The 23189-nt window shown below is 34.3% G+C and overlaps 1 protein-coding gene across 1 annotated transcript in view; it reads left to right on the forward strand.

The window, feature by feature from the left end:
- Positions 1–23189, forward strand: part of LOC127872900 (uncharacterized) — a 114635-nt gene that overhangs the window by 83041 nt on the left and 8405 nt on the right. The window contains exons 8-11 of the mRNA XM_052416399.1: positions 1325–1486; positions 1836–1913; positions 18970–19064; positions 22950–23150. Coding sequence (XP_052272359.1) covers positions 1325–1486; positions 1836–1913; positions 18970–19064; positions 22950–23150 — 536 coding nt within the window. The remainder of the gene's footprint in view (positions 1–1324; positions 1487–1835; positions 1914–18969; positions 19065–22949; positions 23151–23189) is intronic.

A 23189-nucleotide genomic window follows, 5' to 3' on the forward strand; every position in this document is an offset into this window, starting at 1 on the left:
AAGACATTATGGCATCAAATATTCAAAAACTAGACATGCACTTATTGAATAAAACTAATCTGAGATCTTTCAGTGCACTTCTAAGCATTACAGAATGTATGTGGAAAGTGGGTACAGTTGTGATGAAAAAGACTGGTTTATGAATAAATATGATTACTTATTTTGACATGTCTTAATGATCATCTTAATCACAATTATTCCACGCACATTTCATATTAATGTTATGTGGACATTATAAATAGAAATAAGACCTAACAAAAATGTTGAAACTATTCATTTGAACTGTGCAATTTAAAAATGAGCGAAACTTTTTGGTTGTTAAAAGTTTTGAATGAAGAGCAGTTATCAAAATGATGTGATATAATTGAGCCAGCCTCTGGGAAAACTGGACTTAATGACTTATCTAAGATAAGCCTGTGCACCCACACAAGTTTATCAGGACAATAATTTCTGCCTTGACTAGATTTTTGTTAAGAAGAGACTTCTTTTTTTTTAAATGTCAAAAAAGTGAAAAGTCTTATCCAGCATGTGCTGAATACATTATTGCTATTTAAATTTTTATTTCGTGAATTTGATAAAAAAAAAAGTATAAAAATGTGTGAACTGCATGTAGAATTGTTTCTTGAAAACAAAATAAAACTAATAAAGAGTCACACAATTGTTTGCAATATTCTTTTAAGATTGATGTATAAAAATGCATTTCATATGTGAGATAAAAACTGCAATATGGATAGTTGCTGAATATGGAAAATTAAAAAAATACGTTGATTTTGTGTGTTTGTACACAAAAGACTATATAGTTTACCTTCTTTATATCAATAATTTATTTATTTCTGGGTTAAAACAGAATGATCTCTAAACCAAAACTTTCTCATGGTCAATTGAATGTCCACTATGTAGTTTCCACTATTGTTTAATAACATGCTCAATGGCTATTTGGCCTTTTTGCTTAAAATTACCCTTCTGAATGGGCCAACAGCTTTCAACCAAAGGTGAAAAACAATCACAAAAAATCTTGGACTATCAATGTGGGACTCATGTTTCTTATTACCATCCCTGAGCACCACAGATTGGTTATAACATTTATTGAACGTCCATTTTCGCCCCTTTGATTCAAGAGGAGCATTTGTCAGTTCCATGTGCCACAAGTATATACACTTACAAAAGGTTTACCGCAAAGATCATCTAAACATACCCTTTTAAAGTGTGAGTAGTTTAGAGGAATGTGTGATGTGAAACACTGTAAAACAATCCACCAAACAAACATAGAATATAAATGATATATGAGTTTAACAACATTTCAGGACACTGTATATTATTTCAGGAGCTTTACACTTTGTTGTCAAGGCTGGACTCACCGTCGTCGGGGGATGGCGAGATGTCGGCAGTGGTGAGTCATGTGGAGGCAATGAGGCAGCGACAACGAGAGGTCACCAACGAGGAGATGGCTATTGTTATGGAGCAGCGGGACATCGCATTAGCAAAAGTGAGATAGCATATACCATTTGGGTTCAACCAGGAGCATGTGAGTTTGGTTTATGGTCCCCTTACCATACAGGGTTGCTCTGGATTCTCTGATCCATTCCCCCAAACAGGCACAAGACCACATTGAAATTGAAATATATTTGAGTAAAATATATCGCTGGAAATTGCAGCTATAATGAAAAAACATAAAAACAAATTATGATTCTTTTAACTCATTTTTGTAGTGGTGGAACACTATCCGGCTCCTGACATAATTTAGCGGCAGAAGCAGAAAAACCTCATCAACTTTGAAATACACACACACATACATTGATTGTAAATACATGTAATTATGTACTGTCTCTTTCCAGTGCCGCAAGCTTGAGGAGCAGCTACTGAAGTATCAGCGAGAAAGTGATGCTGACGGAGGCATGGACAAGACAGTTAGGGTAGGTCGAAAGCTTGTTTGTGTTGTGCTGATCAGGATGCATTAAGGCTTGATTGATTTAAGGCGGTCCATGAAGCTCTGAAGGAAAAACTCAAGGAAACTATTTAAATTCATTTTCCTTTAAGTCTTTAGAAAAATGTGTGTGTCTCTGTTTGAAAAGCTTTGAAACAAATAAATATTATTGAAATGATGGTAAAAAATGTGTGAACAAAAAAATATTGTATATCTTAAAGAAAGTTTAAACTGAAATTTCTGCTTTGCTTCATCTTATGTTAAGGTTACCGTATACTTTCGCTTGTGAGACGCATTTTTAACCAGGTTTTCCAAAGGAAAAAACTGGTTATTTGATTGGCGATGTCCTCTGGCGGGGGGGCTGGTGGGCTGGCGGGCGGAACAAGCTTGTCCCGGCCATAACTTTGTCTTTTATTGTCAGATTTTAAAATCATTTGGCACATTTGTTCACCATCATTAGACGGTGTGTCGCGCGAAAGAATTACGTCGATATCTCCAAGGTCAAGGTCACAATTTGAGTTTGAAGGTAAAAATGGCCATAAATGAGCTTGTCCGGGCCATAACTTTGTCGTTCATTGTCAGATTTTAAAATCATTTGGCACATTTGTTCACCATCATTAGACGGTGTATCTTGCGAAAGAATTATGTCAATATCTCCTAGGTCAAGCTCACAATTTGAGTTTGAAGGTCAAAAATGGCCATAAATGAGCTTGTCCGGGCCATTACTTTGTGATTCATTGTGAGATTATAAAATCATTTGGCCCATTTGCTCACCATCATTAGACAATGTGTTGCGGGAAAGAATCACGTTGATATCTCCAAGATCAAGGTCACAATTTGAGTTTGAAGGTCAAAAATGGCCATAAATGAGCTTGTCTGGGCTATTACTATGTCATTCATTGTGACGTTTTAAAATCATTTGGCACATTTGTTCACCATTATTGGACGGTGTGTCCCGCAAAATAATTATGTCAATATCTCCAAGGTCAAGGTCGCCACAACTAAAAATAGATTGATTTTGAAACAACTATGTAACTATGAACATCAGTAACAATGCACATTTTGATTTTGATTTGTCTCTCTTTATCAGACTTTTTTTTCTAATTGAAATCAAGGTCAATTTTACACAAGGGGGTTAACAATACACATTTTGAATTGTCTCCCTTTATCAGACATTTTTCAACTGAAAACCTGGTTTGGTGACAATTTTGTCCCTTGTTAAGACTCAAATTAATAAGTTACAGTGGGGGTCGCGTCTTATAAGCGAGATACTGGTGAAAATAAACGAAATTTTTCAAAATATCAAGTTAACTGGGCTTTCGCTAGCCAAGTTGGACACTTGTCAGTTGTTTTGAATCATCGCATTTGCATTTTCCCTAAAGTCTGTATTGGCCCGTACCGTATATCGGAACGCTATGTTCAGTTACCGATTTACTTGTAATAAAATTTATCGTTATTGATTTTGTTGTCTATTATTTTTGATTTGAATTTTGTTATTTTTGGGGTGTAAGACGTTATATTGTCCGTGATTATTCTTGAAAAGTTTGTATCACCTGATTGTCTGCGCGTGACGTAGTTAAATGTCATGTAAATTGACCGTTATAGTATACGTGTGTAAGCTGCGACACGATGCCAACATGCTTAAAACAACAGCAAAATAAATTCTCAGTTTGAAACTGTCAAATTGTTAAATAAACACGCTGCTGAGTTTGTATCACCTGATCCTCTTTGTTCGACGTCGTTAATTGTCAATTAAGACATAACTGGCAATTAGGATATCCTCTGAAATAAGTTACCAGTTTGCAACTGTCAATTGTTAAATAAACATGTTTATTCAGACGACCCCCTAATGCCAATGACACCTTATTTATTAGGAGCAAACAACGGCGGGAGCAAAGAGCGACCGCATGCAATTATCCGCATATGGCTTTCTTCTTGACACGTGATTTCGATCTGCGCTTCGGAGTCTATCACTCTATCACGCGATTGGCTAATTTTATGAAAGTAGGCTTTACCTATTGTTGATAGAAAATGGGCGTAAAATTTGCATAATCAAGGTAATACAACTAAACGCTTTCAAGTATCTGCCTATTAGTTTTCAATACCTGTCAAACAATACAATTATATTTACAAATTACAACTACTGGAAATGTTTCGGCCGATGAAACGGCAAAATTTGACCGTGTCTTACACGCGGGTCAGTCTTAAATCCACCCATTATAAAGTCCTAAGTCGGGGTGCGTCTTATAAGCGAGGGTGTCTTATAAGCGCAAGTATACGGTACCCTATGGATCTTTCTGTAAACTGGCCCTAGTGTCCTTGAAAAAATATCTTGCTTCTATAATGATATTGGCACAATCCTTGTTCAATCAAATATGCTATGCATCTTGATTGACAATTGATGATTAGGTTTAAAATATGTCTTATTAGTAAATAAGGTTCTGCATTCAATTCAGCATGGAAATTCAACCTTTTTAACACTTGGGTTATGTAAACAATTATATTTAGGTGGGCTTTGACTTGTTATTAGCGAGGCTGTTTTCGGAGAAAACCCGAGCTATTGTCATAGCCAGCTAGTTGTCCGCCGTTCGCCGTAGGCGTCGTGCTAAAACCTTAACATTGGCCATAACTTTTTATGTCCCCCACTATAGTAGTGGGGGACATATTGTTTTTGCCCTGTCTGTTGGTCTGTCTGTTGGTCTGTCTGTTTGCGCCAACTTTAACATTTTGCAATAACTTTTGCTATATTGAAGATAGCAACTTCATATTTGGCATGCATGTGTATCTCATGGAGCTGCACATTTTGAGTGGTGAAAGTTCAAGGTCAAGGTCATCCTTCAAGGTCAGAGGTCTAATATATGTTGCCAAAATCGCTCATTTTATGAATACTTTTGCAATATTGAAGATAGCAACTTGATATTTGGCATGCATGTGTATCTCATGGAGCTGTACATTTTGAGTGGTGAAAGGTCAAGGTCAAGGTCATCCTTCAAGGTCAGAGGTCAAATATATGTGGCCCAAATCGCTTATTTTATAAATACTTTTGCAATATTGAAGATAGCAACTTGATACTTGGCATGCATGTGCATCTCATGGAGCTGCACATTTTGAGTGGTGAAAGGATAAGGTCAAGGTCATCCTTCAAGGTCAGAGGTCAAATATATGTGGCCCAAATCACTTATTTTATGAATACTTTTGCAATATTGAAGATAGCAACTTGATATTTGGCATGCATGTGTATCTCATGGAGCTGCACATTTTCAGTGGTGAAAGGTCAAGGTCATCCTTCACAAGGGCAAGGGCATCCTTCAAGGTCAAACGGCATATAGGGGGACATTGTGTTTCACAAACACATCTTGTTAAATATTGAAGATAGCACCTTGATATTTGGCATGCATGTGTATCTCATGGAGCTGCACATTTTAAGTGTAGGCGTAGGCGGCATTGTGTTTCTGACAAACACATTGTGGTAAAAGGTCAAGGTCATCCTTTACAGTCTTTGGTAAAAAATACAGATTTAAGGGAAGTAATAAGCTTTAAAAAGGAAGAAAATTATTCAATATTGAACATAGCCACTTTATATATTTGGCAAGGAAGAAATGTATTCAATATTGAACATAGCCACTTTATATATTTGCCATGCATGTGTATCTCATGGAACTGCACATTTTGAGTGGTGAATCTACAGTCACGGTAGTGGCTTTTAATTATTTGCTACTAAAAATAGAGATTTGTTACAGACAATTATTTTCAAGGGAAGTAATTTATATAATTATAAATCTCATATTATATATTTCCTTACTAAGAATTGAAGTTCTTTTCACAGTTACTGTACAGATTTATTATTTTTGTTATTTATAACCCAAATGATTGATTTGCCAAAGTTTTTTTTTAAATGATATAATTATAATTATAATTTCTTTGATGTTCATAACATACCTGTGGACTTATGTCCATAGATCATACATGCCATACGTCCCGGATTGTCCGGGACAGTCCCGGAAATGAAGAACTTGTCCCGCTGTCCCGGAAATCTGTCAAATGTCCCGGAATTTACAAAATCCATATATACATGTACCTTATCTTAAGCTTAACTGCACCTCGAATCTGTGTATATCTGCAGCGTCTCCATGACAGTGCCTACCCGAATAGGCAGACTACGCTACGTGTCAAAATCGATCAATTAACAGGGGTCCTGTTATCATATCGATTGTCTCACGTTCGCGGTCAAACCAAAAAGGCGGCATTGTTTAATGTGGTTGTTAATTGACTTTAATCTACTACATCATTATTTTCCGCTGCGTAAGGGCAAAGGATAGTTGTTCACACATCTGAAGTCCAACACCGCTGAGTAAAAATTTAAAAGCAGTTTATGTTCGCACGTTTAACCGACAAAGAAGTTGAGTATTGTTGTATTTCTTTTATTGTGATTGGTTGTATGTATTGTAAATTGATTTGAGTTGACGATCTAACGGTACTGTATTGTTGTAGTTTTTATTATATAAATGTTATACATGAATAAAGGCGTATCAACAACTACGCGTTACACACCGGTCTTAATAACAATAACGCAGTGACGTCACCATCTATGTTTAGAACGCTTACACTGAAAACACGTGGCTTGTATCTAGTAACGGAAGTAGTAATGTTTCATTTGACTTTAATAGATCAAGTTTATTTCTGATAGGCTTGCGAACTTTTAACGATGCGAAACAAAAAAAAACGTACCAAAAATGCATATGTCTATAAATATCGCTACATTTTATACATGTCCCGGAAAATCGGCAAGAGTCCCGGACAATTTAACGCAATGTCCCGGAATTGGTCTGAAAAATTATGGCATGTATGCCATAGATACATGATCAACTCTGGCTATGATCTCTTTTAAACCACAGGCCTTGGTTGTCAGTGATGTCTGACATGGTCATAATTGACTGTGAGACCTTCCCCCCCCCCCCTCCCCCCCCCCCCCCTCTGGTTGGATTGGACAAAATTCAAGGGAAGTAATAACTTTTAAAGGGAGATGATTTCTATACCTGACAAATGATAAATAGAAATGTTATTTCAATGCGGCGCAGTAGGGGGCATTGTGTTTCTGACAAACACATCTCTTGTTGGGTCACTACGTCAAAAGAGAAGGTCACTGTGACCTCTAAAAAAAAAAAAAAAAAAAAAATCTGACAAGCTTTTGCAGCCGAGCGTGGCACCATAACCGGTGCTCTTGTTTTTACTGTTATTTGCCTGCTGTATATGAAACTACAGTTATCCAATCAAACTATAATTGCTTTCCAGGTTTAATTAACAGGAGCTTTGAAAGAAAATAATAATTTCAAGTGTTATATGTTGGATCATCAATATTAATGAATACAAATTATTGTCTACCAGTTCTCCAACAGTCTGTAATGTAGTGACAACACAAAATATTATGTGGATCCTAACGATGCAATAATTACTGGAATCTAATATTCATTGGTTTTACAAGGTATGGTATTTGGATATATCATAATCTCGCTTGTCTGTGAATTTAATAAGAAAAGAGATTTATATGATCAGGTGCATTGTTAGATTTAAGATCAAATGAAAATTGTTGATTCATATTACCCTCAAAACTTCAGGGGCCAATTATTGTGAGTGTTGGGATTGTAAATTGCAACTGGATAATTAAAGATTTTAAAAGAAATGGTTGGTCTGTTATTTAATTGAAAAAAATCTATGATCTGAACATCTAAAATATTATAATCATTAGTTTTTTAATCAGGTCCGTATCTCCCAATATATAACACATTTCTTAATATCTGAGAAAATTGGTGGGAAATTTGAAGCAGATACATTTGAACCTGTCTGGTATGTTATCAATTTTAAAGACCCTCACATTATTGTTTTACAGTGTTTTTAAATAACTTACCACAAATGTTAGCCATTTAATATGAAAATGTTGTGTTCAAGGTCTGCGTTGTTTACAGAAAGGTCAAGGTCATATTAATAGGTCAATGCTCAAAATAAGGCATGATACAGACTGGAAGTTTATCATTTAAACGTCAGTTTAAAAGTCCAATGCCTTTCATGTTCTACCTGTTGAGAGGAAAGGTCACACTCATTATAAGATACTTACTTTATGAATTGCATTTTTGACACAAGGTTTGACACTTTGCTAGCTGATTCCCTATATATTCATATTGCTATAATAATTGAAAGGTCATCAACATTTACCTTTACTTGATGTATACCATTGGTGTATTATATTGATAAGAAACAAAAAAAAAGTTTGCTGAAATTGTTTAATTAGAAAGCCTGTTCGGTACTGTCCTCTTATTTTAATCTGAATTGTTTTGTTCCCTTATGTAGACGGAAGAAATCAATATAAAGTTTGTCCCCACCCCGCCTCATTCCCCCACCACAGGGGCAGTACGGTGAGTGGTGCACGTGGTGACTCGTGCGGCACACTAACTCCACCCTTACCACTCACGTGTGAATATTGTACAGGCTATAGTGTAATAAATTATTGATTATACATATAGGAATTTAACTGTTTGTCAAATAATTGGCTAATTATTACAATACCTATGCCAAGTAATATTATATTTATCTAATTGGTAGTAACAAGTTATTTTTAAAATTGTGTTTAACCGGACAGGCCATTGTGCAAAAACACTGTAAATATCACCCTAATCAGTTTTAATACTTCACATGTTTTTATTGTTATATCAACTATTCTGTGACTAACTTGCAAAAAAATAAAACTTAACCTTAAATAAAAAAAAATACCTTGATTATAATTTCATCTTTAAAGAATTGTTGTTTGCTTCAGCTAAGGCTACATATTAGGTAATAATATTGCAAAGTGTTACAAAATATGTAAAATCAGATGTTGATCCTACAATTATATAATTTATGCCATGTTTTTCCCATGAATTAATTTCAAAAAGACATGTGAATGTTTAACTTGAAATGCTTTAATGCTTATAATTTTAGTTAAGCATGGCATGGTTGAGTGAAAATAGTTCTACGAGTTGGTAGTTGAACAGTAGAGAGTTAATATTACAACAGCACTTTGCGTGAAATATTAGGCTGGCTGACAGTAACGAAGTGACTTGAAACATTTGTTTAACTACTTAGAATGGGTTTCATCTACCACATTACCTGACACAATTGTGAGTTTGGTAATTGGTCATTGCCATGGTCCCCATTCTCTTAACAACAGAAAACAACTCTACAAAAATATGTCTTGTACACATATCTTATATAAACATTGACTATTTGGACCCAATTGAAATGTAATTTAGATATTGAAATTAACATGTGCAATTTTTTAAATATAAAATCAATCTATAGAAGACAAAAAAGGATTTCAGAGAGAATAGTTATTTTAGGTTGTTATCATAGTGTATAAAATTGCACATTTGACTGGTTCACATATCATTCCAACGTTTTTCAGAGTTTTTAAGCTCGACTATTATATATGAAATATATATAGTGGAGCTATCCTACTCACCCCGGCGTCGGTGTTTCCGTTAGCGTTAGCGTGCAAATGTTTAAGTTTTCGTACTACCCAAATTATTTTCATTGTCCCTTGACATATTGCTTTCATATTTTGCATACTTGTTAACCAACATGACCCCAACCTATAAACAAGAGCAGACAACTCTATCAAGCATTTTGTCATAATTATAGCCCCTTTTCCACTAAGAATATGCAGCAAATGTTAAAGTTTTCGTACTACCCCATTTATTTTCATTGTCCCTTGACATATTGCTTTCATATTTTGTAAACTTGTTTACCAAACCAACATGACTCCAACCTATAAACAAGAGCAGACCACTGTATCGAGCATTATTACATAATTATGGCCCCTTTTACACTTAGATAATTGAACATGTTGCTTAAATTGCCATAACTTCTTTATTTATGATCACATTTTATTATTACTTTGACAAAACAACACTTACCTGAATACCACAATGGATTCTACCCAAACAATACCCCACGCCCATACCCAGAATCCCTCCTTCCCCCAACCTCCCCCCCCCCCAAATAACAAAATTCTTTTTTTTTAAACATCATCTTATAAATTACCACACCCCACATTATACCCCCTCTCAAACCCCCCCCCCCCCCAAAAAAAAATTTTTTTTTTTCCTTTTTTTATTTTTGAAAGATCGTCTAATGAATGACCACACCCCACATTATACCCCCTCTCAACCCCCCCCCCCCCCAAAAAAAATAATCTTTTTTTCCTTTTTTTATTTTTGAAAGATCGTCTAATAAATTATTGAATATGAACAATTTCCCCATGATGGCTTACGTTATAATGTCAAGCACTCAAATAGTCGAGCTCACTGTCCTCTGACAGCTCTTGTTTAATATAGGACACAACAAAAGTGATCAGATGTTTATCAGATTTGCCTATATATTTTTAAGTTCCCCAAAAACGTTGTTTTTTTTAGAAAGATTAAGCCTAAATATTTTACGCCATGTATTATATAAAAAGGCTGAATAAATTTGGCAGAAATGTCTAACAAATATGAAAACATTCCTTATTTTTAGTCTGCGCCTTGCAATTTCCTCTGATTATATCAAGAATGGAATACAAATATGTTTGATTTTAAAGTGCTTGCTCACTCCAATATCTTTGGCAAATTCCTTTGAAAAAACTGATCAATTTTCTGTGGCCTAAGCATTTATATATGTACCAATAAATTTGTGCAGTGTTTCATTAAATTTTGTAACAATTTTTTTTTTTTTGTCAGATTTGAATTGTGAAAATGAGGATATTAAATTCTTCAATTTATTATTATATTATAAGAAGAGAATGAATCATTGATTGTTTTCTTGCAGGAAATATAAGAGTAAAAAATATTAGCAAATATAGTATTAAAACAATGCTATTTTTGTCTATAAAAGTTAGTTTACAATAAATGCAAATGATATCATTTTATCTTGGACCAAATGTCCTTGATTTTGTTTTTGAGTGTGCAAAATGTTTGTATTATTTAAACATTATACCTACCTTAGGCGTAAGGAATCGGATAAACAGTTTCTTTAAAAAAACGTGCTTTCCTGTCACAGCTTATGTTCTATTTATGAATAATATTTCTGTGTCAACATGCAAAACTGTGCCTACACTGGCTTTTATATATATATTTTCTTTGTAGATACTGACATTTTTTCACTTTTAAAACAATTATACAATTCAAAAAACTATATATTTCTAAAAGACAGCTGATGCAAATTGTTTGTTTAGTACGTTAATATTATACATAAAAGGACCTTGTCATAAAAGGACCTTGTCATATTGTCTCAAATAACTTCATTGTTGTTCCAATTTTTATGCCCCCTTTCGAAGAAAAGGGGTATATAGTTTTCACACAGTCCGTCAGTCTGTCAGTCAGTCTGTTTGTCAGTCTGTCACACTTTTCGTGTCCGCTCTCTAATCCAAATAGTTTTCATCCGATCTTTACGAAACTTGGTCAGAAGTTGTATCTAGACAATATCTAGTTCAAGTTTGAATATGGGTAATGCCGGGTCAAAAACTAGGTCACAGGGTCAAAAAAACAAATCCAAGGGAAGTAATAAGCTTTAAATGGACATAATTATCTGACCTGCCAAATTATATATTTTTGTTAAATAAAACAAAGCAGCGCAGTAGGCGGCATTGTGTTTCTGACAAACACATCGTGGTAAAAGGTCAAGGTCATCTTCAAGGTCTAAGGTCAAAAATACAAATCCAAGGGAAGTAATAAGCTTTAAAGGGATATAATTATTCAATATTGAACATAGCAACTTGATATTTGGCATGCATGTGTATCTCATGGAGCTGCACATTTTGAGTGGAGAATATACAGTCACAGTAGTGGCTTTTAATTATTTGCTACTAAAAATAGAGATTTGTTAGAGACAATTATTTTCAAGGGAAGTAATTTATATAATTATAAATCTCAGATTATATATTTCCTTACCAAGAATTTTATTATAAGTTCTTTTCACAGTTACTGTACAGATTTTTAATTTTGATTATTTATAACTCAAATGATTGATTTGTCAAAGTTTTTTTTTAATGATATAATTATCATTTCTTTCCTGTACTAATTTGTGAATGGTAGGGTTCATTACATACCTGTGGACTTATGTCCATAGATACATGATGAACTCTGGCTATGATCTCTTTGATAAACCACAGGCCTTGGTTGTCAGTGATGTCTGACTTGGTCATTTTTGACTGTTTACAGACCCCCCCACCCCCCCCCCCCCCACCCCCCCGGTTGGATTGGACAAAGTCCAAGGGAAGTAATAAGCTTTAAAGGGACCTGCCAAATGATAAATACAAATGTTTAACATGTAAAAGAATTAAGTTTTATGAAGGGTATCAGGGTCAGTACCCAGTAATTAAAAGAATCCTCCAATAAACCCTATCGCGTTAACTAGGTGAACTTAAATTTCATTTTGACCAGAACATATCTTAAAATGAATATATTCAGTGATATAATTATGGTTTGTCAATAGAAGATTCTTAATGTGTTTTCAACAATGCCATCATAAATACTATTTTTGATTAATTTAGTAATAATTATTTCACCCTATTTACCAATTTATTAAGTATGAGCGCGATGATTGCCAAAACTACTAATAATGGAATCAAATAACAATGTACGACAAACCACTAAAACAGGTCTGTTCAAAGAATTTGCTTATAAATATTTCAAATATGTCAGGATAATTTACGTGTGGCTGGTTAAATTATTTGTTTTAATTACCATTCCTCTTTTGTATTTATTTTCTGTATTTAAAGATAAATGGTCAATAATAATATCTAATCATGCGCAATAAGTAAAAAAAGCTGGCCCAACACACTGTAATCAATTTGCTTGTAATGCAGCTAAGAACTGCACAGAAAAAGGCATTTGCTATCTTTGATCTCATTGATACAAGTCATTATCTTTCACCAACACCAACCAGAATCAACGCCGTTTATCTTTTAAAGGTATTTCTTGTTAATATTTTCGTCTTCAACTTGAAGCATTACGTGTTTTGGATTTTTATGTCCCCCACTTTATGTCCCCCACTATAGTAGTGGGGGACATATTGTTTTTGCCCTGTCTGTCTGTTGGTCTGTTGGTCCGTTGGTCTGTCTGTCTGTTTGCGCCAACTTTAACATTTTGCAATAACTTTTGCTTCATTGAAAATAGCAACTTCATATTTGGCATGCATGTGTATCTCATGAAGCTGCACATTTTGAGTGGTGAAAGGTCAAGGTCAAGGTCATCCTTCAAGGTCAGAGGTCAAATATATGTGGCCAAAATCGCTCATTTTATGAATACTTTTGCAATATTGAAGATAGCAACTTGATATTTGGCATGCATGTGTATCTCATGGAGCTGCACATTTTGAGTGGTGAAAGGTCAAGGTCAAGGTCAACCTTCAAGGTAAGAGGTCAAATATATGTGGCCCAAATCGCTTATTTTATAAATACTTTTGCAAAATTGAAGATAGCAACTTGATATTTGGCATGGATGTGCATCTCATGGAGCTGCACATTTTGAGTGGTGAAAGGTCAAGGTTAAGGTCATCCTTAAAGGTCAGAGCTCTAATATATGTGGCCGAAATCGCTTATTTTATGAATACTTTTGCAATATTGAAGATAGCAACTTGATATTTGGCATGCATGTGTATCTCATAGAGCTGCACATTTTGATTGGTGAAAGGTCAAGGTCAAGGTCATCCTTCACAAGGTCAAGGTCATCCTACAAGGTCAAACGTCATATAGGGGGACATTGTGTTTCACAAACACATCTTGTTTAAACAAAGATAATGTTTATATTGTAAGGACAACCATACAGGGACTTTCTAATGGTCCTTTTCTTCTAATTTAATGTTTGAACACATTTAATAATTGAATTTCTGCTTGTGTGGTAATATAGGATCTTGCATGAGTGTATATTATGAGTTTAATAAATTCAATACAAAATGACCACGAATCTAAGATTCTGTTTATAACATGACCAACAAATTTTCTTTTTATTTATGCTCTTTTCACTGTTTATTCACATTGTAAAAGAGTTTAACTGAAGAAATTCATAGCAAAATTAGGTCATTTCGTAAAAAAATGACGTCATTTCACAGTTATATAACTAGTGTAATAACACCCGTGAAATAAACAAAATTGAGCATTACGTTATTTCACTCCTGGAGCGTAGGTCATGTTATAAAGAAATTTACATCATTTTATTAAATTATAATAAAGTGTAAATTTAAAGTCCAACAAAGGCACATATATCAGAAAGTTTAGTACTTCTACATATTGACTAAGTATTGTGTTTCGATTGTTCAAAGGGTCATTTAGGTGGCATTGTCCGCCAATCAATAATAAAGTAGTGGTCAGCGTAAAGTCATGTCTGGACAAACCTTATTTACTGAGGAAATAAGTTGAACTGCTTGTATTAGCACCAACATGGGAAAATTGAACATCAAAGTAATTGAATTATAAAAGAGAAAAGTGTTGAACAAATAACTTCATGATTTTCTGGATAGGTCCCCATATTCTAAATCTGTTAAGAAAATGATGTTTCATTTTACAAAAACAGATTTTAACATGTTTTCCCACTTAATAGACATTCAAATTTTAATGAGACCGCATAATACGTTGAGTAAACTTGTTTGTTTTTGGGCTTACAAATCTTGTGAAAATTTTGCTAGACATGACAAAATATGTAAAACCTCATTTTCAAGAGTTTCTTCATCCTTATATAAGTGTTTAAATATTTGTTTTTCAACGCCCAATTTTAAAATCGGCCATTGAACAAGAATATTTTGCCATAACCACTTTCCATCCCTAACCCAGTGTCAACAATTGGTTAATAGTGAATGGGTCTTAGCATTAATTAGAGCCCGTCTCTCAATGGGTTGATGTAATTTTGACTGATTATTCATGTCAAAAAGAAATGTTGGTTGTTGTTTTTAAGATCATTTGTTTACATTTCTAACTTGTTTTGGGTTCTGTTATTCCTTATTAGACCATCCGTCTTCGCTGTGCAAATTTGCTTTGCGTTTGAGTTGTGAATACATCAAAAACACAAACAAATCTAGAACCAACATCAAATTAAAGCCTCGTAAAGACTTCTTCATCAAATTACAGAAAGTAAAATGCAATTTAATTTTGGAAGATCATTGAAAATATGGATGGCCTAGGCACTTATTTATGTAATGATTTCATTGCTTATATGTTTTTATGCCCCCAGTAGGGTGGCATATAGCAGTTGAACTGTCCGTCAGTATGTCATTCTGTCCGTCTGGAAAAAAACTTTAACGTTGGCCATAACTTTTGCAATATTGAAGATAGCAACTTGATATTTGGCATGCATGTGTATCTCATGAAGCTGCACATTTTGGGTGGTGGAAATTCAAGGTCAAGGTCATCCTTCAAGGTCAAAGGTAAAAAAATAAATAAAAAAATATTTATTTCAAAGCGGTGCAATAGGGGGCATTGTGTTTCTGACGAACACATCTCTTGTTTAAGAATGTTTTGTTGGGTTTAATTGGATTGCGATTTGATGGCGTGTAAATAAATATGTAAACACTGAGGTTATCGCAGTTCTATATGCTTAAAACCTTGAGTAAATTTATACAATACTCAAGTTCAACAGTCTTGAAACACTTAAATCTTGCGATGATAGTGTATAGTTTAGATAGTAATGTTGAATTTGAATCAATTAATCAAACATTTTAAACAAACTGTTAGACAGGCATTGATAACCCTCCCCCTGCTTCTTGTATGCTAAATCAAGGCTTAATGTAACAAATGTCTGAATGGCTGTTGCTTTTTTCATAAGCCTGGCTTTGGGAAAACAGGGTTTAATAAATGTGCTTAAATTGTTGTCCCAGATATGCCTGTGTAGTCCACACAGGCTAACCAGTTTAGACGGAAAGTGATGTCCCTGATAAGTCTTTGCATGCTGCTCAGGCTTATCTAAGATGGCGCTTTACACACATGCATTTAACCATTTTTTCCCTGAGGCTTACTCATGAGGAAAGGAAGAAGCCTTTTGAATTTTAGGTCAACCAGATAGAGGTCAAGGTTACAGGGGTTTGTAACATGATTATAGGTTTTACAGTTTATTTGGATAACGCTTTTATCTGGGACCATGTATAAACAGTATGTTTTTAAGTTATAAAATAAGTATTTTTTCTACTACATGCTTTTTTACATGGGTATGGCACACACATTAATATGTTCAATTTTTAATATAAGGAACTTTATAAATATGTTCCCTCTTTTATGCCTCATGTCACTATTGTTCTTAAATTCCATACATTCATTTGGATTAACTATCGATTGTTTCTTAGATAAAATTTCTATTAGATTACCATTATTCAGTTGGGAATGTTTGGTGCAAATCTCTGGTTGTCTGAACCAACCGATATGGTTTAAGACTTTAAGAATAATTTATGCCATTCATTGCTCACGATATCATTGTTTATAATGCAAAAATTCATCACTGTTTTCATGGCCATCTGTGACCAGTGCTATTGGATAAATGCGTAATCTACCGGACTCAAAATTCTGTAATTTCATTGGTCCATCAGAAGTGGCCATTTTGGTTACCTGAGCAACGTGGCCCAGTGTTTACACCTGTATTTGTTTTTGGCTTTTATAAATGTCTCCTAGATTACAGACTGATACCGGGTGATTGTAGCTCAGTTGCTAGTGCGGACTTTGCCAAGTGCAGATAAAGCCTGTACTGGCTGCGTACATTTAGGGAACGTTGAAATGTGGAGGGCCATCATAAATTTGCTTGATAATATTCAATATTACACTCATTATCAGCATACTCAAGATATTACATCACTTAGTCAACTCGAAATCCTACAGATAAAATTGGCAGGTCGAGATTTATGTCTTGTATATATTTGAAGCACACTGATGTCCTCTCACACCCAACTCTTTTTGCCCATGGCCTTAAATCATTATTGATCATTTTTTAGTCTCTGGTTCTAAATTTCCATTTTGAGGGTAGACATTTTGATGTTCATGCAATGCAAACTGCAAAAATTTTATACTTTTAAAGTTGAATTGCTGTTTTGGTTGAAATTGTATTAAAAAACTTTTTTAATATAATGTCTGTTTATTTTTTTAAAAATTATTATGGCTTGGTGGATTATATATAATGGGAAATGTTTTCAGTTTCTATACAAAACTACTGGTATATGAATTTAATATCTATTTTAGTGAAATATCCATTTTGGTCTTAAGTTTCACTTTGTTTATAGTTAAGACTAAAAAAAAAACTTCCATTAAGTAATTTATATGAACATTGACATGTTTGTCTTTCAAATATTCAAGAGTCACATAGCCATTGGATGACATATGTATTTTTACAAAAAAAAAATCATTTATTATTGCAGCACTGTCCTTGTGAAGTTTTGGTCTTACTTCATATCTTGTAAAATCTGGCAAAGTTTGTGTATTGTAGCTCATCATTATCATGCGTTATCAAGACAATATCGTGCGATTTTGTTTGTCAGTCAAATTAAACTGAGATATGTTTGTGTATTTTGTGTTATGATAATATTTACCGACTTTCAATTCGTAAGAAACTTGTCAACATTGTTCAGTCAATCACTATTTTCACATCTCATTGAAAGGGATGAGTACACTTTGTTTGCTAGCTAAGTCTATCTGACATTTAATGTTTGGATTCCACGTTTTGTACACAATCCTTCACCCCGTTTATAGAGACATTTTTGTTAAGAGATGCGAATATGGTGATCCAAGGGATTACATTTAGCTTTCACTCAATATTGAGAATAGATATCTCAATTGGAAATATTGATAAATTGTCCCATTTATTTATCATACAGGAATTTTCGATTTTTCGATATGCGGGTCTTTTAATTTAATTAAAATTGCATTTGTGTTGAAAAATAGAAAGAATGAATGTTTTGTGGTCTGATCTTCCTTTAAACATAAGCCTAGTCGTTCATATCATACAATAAATTCTCATTGTACTGAATGTTTTATTGTCCCCTACCGGTGAAACACTTTGCGCTCTGTGTGTCAGTCTGTCTGTCAGTCTGTCAGTCCGTCACACTTTTCTGGATCCTGCGGTAACTTAAAAAGTTCTTCATATTTTTTCATGAAATTTGAAACATGGACAGATTGCAATATGGACATTATGCACGTCAATTCATTTTGTTCCTACCTCAAAAATTGTTAATGCTATGGCAACAAATATATAAAAAAAATAAAAATTTACTGACAATGGTGGAGTTTCACCGGTAGGGGACAATATTGCTTGGCAATCTCTTGTTTTATATAAAATAACCATATTTGTTACAATTAAATTAACTTATAAAGTTGCTTTACATTGATAATAGTTTTCAGTGCTTATAAACAAGGAAAAGTATGTCTTGATACTGAACTAGATCCTTTTTGAGCCCAACGTATTAATTAACCACTAGTGTATAATTTTGTGGTTTTGTAAAGAAAGAAAAATTATTTCAAGCTTAAATACTAACAAGTTGTTTTAAGCTGTGTTAGGCAACAATATATATACTACTCAAAATATGCTAAGGATCACTTTTTATAGTATGTGTAATTTGAAGTTCACCCCTAGCTAGATTCAGCCAGCGTCACGCAGTAATGATAAATCAATACATACAAATAAAATGAAAAACATACATTATAATATCAAACCTGCAAAATAACAATTTAAATTACATTAAATTAAATTGAAGATAATGTGAAAATAAAAAATGATCCTTAGCAAATTTTGAGTAGTATATTATGCTTGCTGTGTGGATACTTTGCCCTGTCCACTGATGTAAATGTAACTCTTTGCTTTGATGGTCTTTGTAGTTTGAAGATAGTCACCACTAACCATTACCATGGAAAATACCGTCCTTCATTAGCCTGTGAGAAATTCACAGGTTGATCCAGGATGATACTTATAATATATGAATATGATTGAAATGGAATACACTTTTCCCATGACATGTCTACTACTATTGAATGCATACCAGATATTATGCACATAAGAATGTGGTTTTTGCAGGCCAAACTTGCTGCACTACAACAAGAGAGGGACATTGCAGTTGCCAAATCCCAACAACTTGACAACGAAGTTCAGACGCTACGTATTTACTACGGGTACAATAATTATCTGAGTATTTTCTATTTGCTTTTTTATAATCCTTATCTTGTGCCAAAAGGGAAGTAGAAATTGTAGGCATCATTCTGTCAGAGCATGCATACTTGTGTGCGTTCTGTAACCTTTCCAAAATAATGCACCAGAAACGGGGGACCACTGTCTCAGACAGCTTCTAGTTGAGACATGAAATCAATTTATTTGTGCAAATTATTTTTGTCATAAAATCAAGAAGAGAGACTGAAAGTAAAAGTACAAAATCTGGTTATAAAAGAACAGATAACCTAATACATCTTTTTATAAAAAAATGACTAATTTAAATATCTTTGGATGTATGTATTGTGTGTTAAGGAGTTTTAAGTTCTCAAAGTAAAGCAAAGCTGCCGACCTGATGTATATCACGATATGTGGAACAAAAATGTCACTTTCAAATCTATACAGCAAAAAGAAATTAATAAAAACATGATTAATTTACAAAATTTATAATACATGATACATTTTAGCTCACCTGAGCACAATGTGCTCATGGTGAGCTTTTGTGATCGCCTTTTGTCCGGTGTGCGTTGTGCGGCGTCAACATTTGCCTTGTTAACACTCTAGAGACCTCATTTATTATCTGATCTTCATGAAACTTGGTCAGAAAATTTGTCACAATGATATCTTGGACAAGTTCAAAAATGATTCTGGTTGGTTGAAAAACATGACCGCCACTGGGCGGGGCATTTTTCCTTATATGGCTTTAGTAAAACCTTGTTAACATTCTAGAGGCCTCATTTATTGTCTGATCTTAATGAAACTTTGTCAGAAGATTTGTCCCTATGATATCATGGACGAGTTTGAAAATGGTTCTGGTTGGTTAAAAAACATGTCCGCCAGGGGGCAGTGCATTTTAAGCTCATCTATTTTTATTTTTTTTAAAGAGCTATTGTCGTCACCTGAGCGTCGGCGTCTGCATGATAAGTTTAAGGCCGGTTAAGTTTTGTGTTTAGGTCCACTTTCTCATAAAGTTTCAAAGTTATTGCATTCCAACTCTTTACACTTACTTACTATCATAAGAGGACTGGCAGGGTTCTCAATAACTTTTGAGCCAACAGGCCCAAATGTGAAACCAACAGGCCTTCTACCGGGGTCCGGGGGGCATGCTCCCCATGAAAATTTTAAAATTGAGCACTTGATTTCCTGCATTTTGGGCCATTTTATGGCTATTTTAGTGGTCAACCAGGCACTTAAATTTGAGCATTTTTGTGTGCATTTTATGAATTTTAGCTTTTTTAACTAACAAAAGATACATGGAAAAATCTCTTTATTGCTTTTGTAAAATTTTAACTCTACATGTGATGAACAGAACGTCAAATTTTTTACTGCTTTTTGACCGATTCCAATATGTGCCTTTTAATTGTTCTTGTAATGCGTTAAGGGAGATAATAAAGCGACATCTTTGCTTAATAGCAAATAGGAGCAAAATTACCGAAAAGACACGCAAATTTTGTAAAGTCAATTGCCAATTTTCCAAATCTGAGCGAATTTCAACCGGCAAAAATCAGATTTCAAATGGCCGATTTGTCGGGCGACCGGCTCTTGTTGAGAACCCTGGACTGGGCAGTCAAAGTTAGATAACTCTGCCTGGCATTTTGACAAAATTATATGCCCTTTTTATACTTAGAAAATTTAAAATTTCGTGAAGTTTTGTGTTAAGGTCAACTTTTTTCCTAAAGTATCGAAGCTATTGCTTTCATACTTGCAACACTTACTAACTATCATAAGGGAACTGTGCAGGCAAAGTTATGTAACTGGAATTTTGACAGAATTATGGCCCCTTTATACTTAGAAAATTGAAAATTTCTTTAAGTTTTGGGTTTTTTTAATCCTAAAGTATCATAGCTATTGCTTTCAGACTTGCAACACTGGCTAACTATCATAAAGGGACTGTACAGGACAAGTTGCATAACTCTGGTTGGCATTTTGACGGAATTACGGCCCTTTATTTACTAAGTAGCTTTGAATATTTGGTTAAATTTTGTGTTTAGATCCACTTTACTTCAAAAGTATCAAGGCTTTTGCGTTCAGACTGAAAATACTTTCATACTATCATGAGGGTACTGTACCTGGCAAGTTGAATTTGACCTGACCTTTAAATTACCTTGACTCTCAAGGTCAAATTATTAAATTTTGCTAAAATTGCCATAACTTCTTTATTTATGATCAGATTTGATTCATACTTTGACAAAACAACACTTACCTGACATACCACAATAGACTCCACCCAAACCATCCCCCACGCCCCACCCCAGAATCCCCCCCCCCCACCAAAAATTGTTTTTTTCATTTTATCTTATTTTTGAAAAATAATCTAATAAATGACCACACGCTGACACTATACCCCCCCCCCCCTCTCAACCCCAATCCCCCGACCTCCCCCCTCCCACTATACACTCCTCTCCACCCTCACCCCTCCCGCCTTTTTGTTTGAAGTATTGAGAAAGGTCCCTTCACCTTAAAAAAGAAAAATAGATGAGCGGTCTTCACCCGCTAGGTGGTGCTCTTGTTCCTTATATGGCTATAGTTAAAACTTGATAACACTCTAATTGTCACATTTTTTGTCCAATCTTCATTACACTTGGCCAGAAGATTTGTTTTAATGATATCTTAGATCAGTTCGAAAATAGTTCACGTTTGTTGAAAAAATGTCTGCCAGGGGTGGGGGAAATTTATCCTAATATGGCTATAGTAAAACCTTGTTAGCACTCTAAAAGTTACATTTATAGTTTACTCTTCATGAAACTTGGTCAGAAGATTTGTTCTAATGATATCTTGTTTTAATGATATTTTATATGCATTTGAGAGTGGTTCTGGTTTGTTGAAAAACCTGGCCGCCAGGGGGGGGGGGGATTTATCCTTATATGGCAATAATAAAACCTTGTTAGCACTCAGTTACATTGAGTAGCAAAGTTACATTATAGTTCACTCTTCATGAAACTTGGTCAGAACATTTGTTCTAATGATATCTTGGGCTGTACAGAACAGGTCAGTTCTTTTTTTATCTCAGGTGAGTGACTTTGGGCCTTTCAAGCCCTCTTGTCATAGTATTGGCATAATTACATTTTTGTAAAGTTTGGTTTATAATTGCAGTTTTTCCTGGCTTTCGAAGGATGTATACCATCAATAAGTGGCATTGAAAAACTCAAAAACAAGAAAATGTGTTTTATGGTCACTCTTCAATGCTCTCTTCATAATATAAAATATTTCTTGACAAAATCAAATTCTATAGTTTTTCTGTTTAGGCATGTTATTTTGGATGAATAAAAAATGTTTATCTCTCTACTTTTGACAAATTAATTGAAGCAAAGCTATTATAAACCAAACTTTACAAAAATGCTTTATAAATGTGATTATTGAATTGTATTCAAAATCTAAGTATGCACATAAAATATTCATGCCAACACTATGAAAATGTAACGTGCATTTAAGATTTTGTAAATTAATTTCCTGGTTTGATAAATATTATGGGAATATTTGACAACTGTGAATTCCCATCATAACAACAAGCTTATAGTGGGCATATTTCTTTTATCCAGTTTTAGCTGTTTGCTTCCTGTTGAACTGGTTTGTGGATTATGTCATATTATGAGAAATCGCAAAAAATCAAATAAATAATATGATTTCAGATGTAAATTCTAAGGTGAAAAAGCAAGTGTTGGCAAATGCGATAAAAAATCCTGTTAAAATGTCTGACCATAACTCATGAAATAGAGGATATATGGTTGATTTCAGTGTAAATTTGCAAAGTAAAACTTGGCACCAAGTCAGAGTGAAATTGTCAGATTATTATTTACTAGTGATCTCCACTTATTTGCTGCATATCATTCTATGAAACACTCTAACTGCAGCCTGCGGCAGTCCATCTCCAGTAGCAACTCCTTCCAACAGTCGACCCACCACCCCGTCTCGGAAGAGCTGAATTCCACAAGGCAACAGCTTGAGGGAACGGAGAAGGAAAACAAGCACCTTGTCTCCCAGCTTCGAATTAACACCATTGAAAAGAAGCAGCTCGAACAAGCTTTGGAGTCTGTGAGGCAGGATCGAGAAAGGTGCGTGGTATTTGTTACAAAATGTAGTGAAAACTTACT

Source organism: Dreissena polymorpha, chromosome 3, assembly GCF_020536995.1.
Source record: "Dreissena polymorpha isolate Duluth1 chromosome 3, UMN_Dpol_1.0, whole genome shotgun sequence".
NCBI lineage: Eukaryota > Metazoa > Mollusca > Bivalvia > Myida > Dreissenidae > Dreissena > Dreissena polymorpha.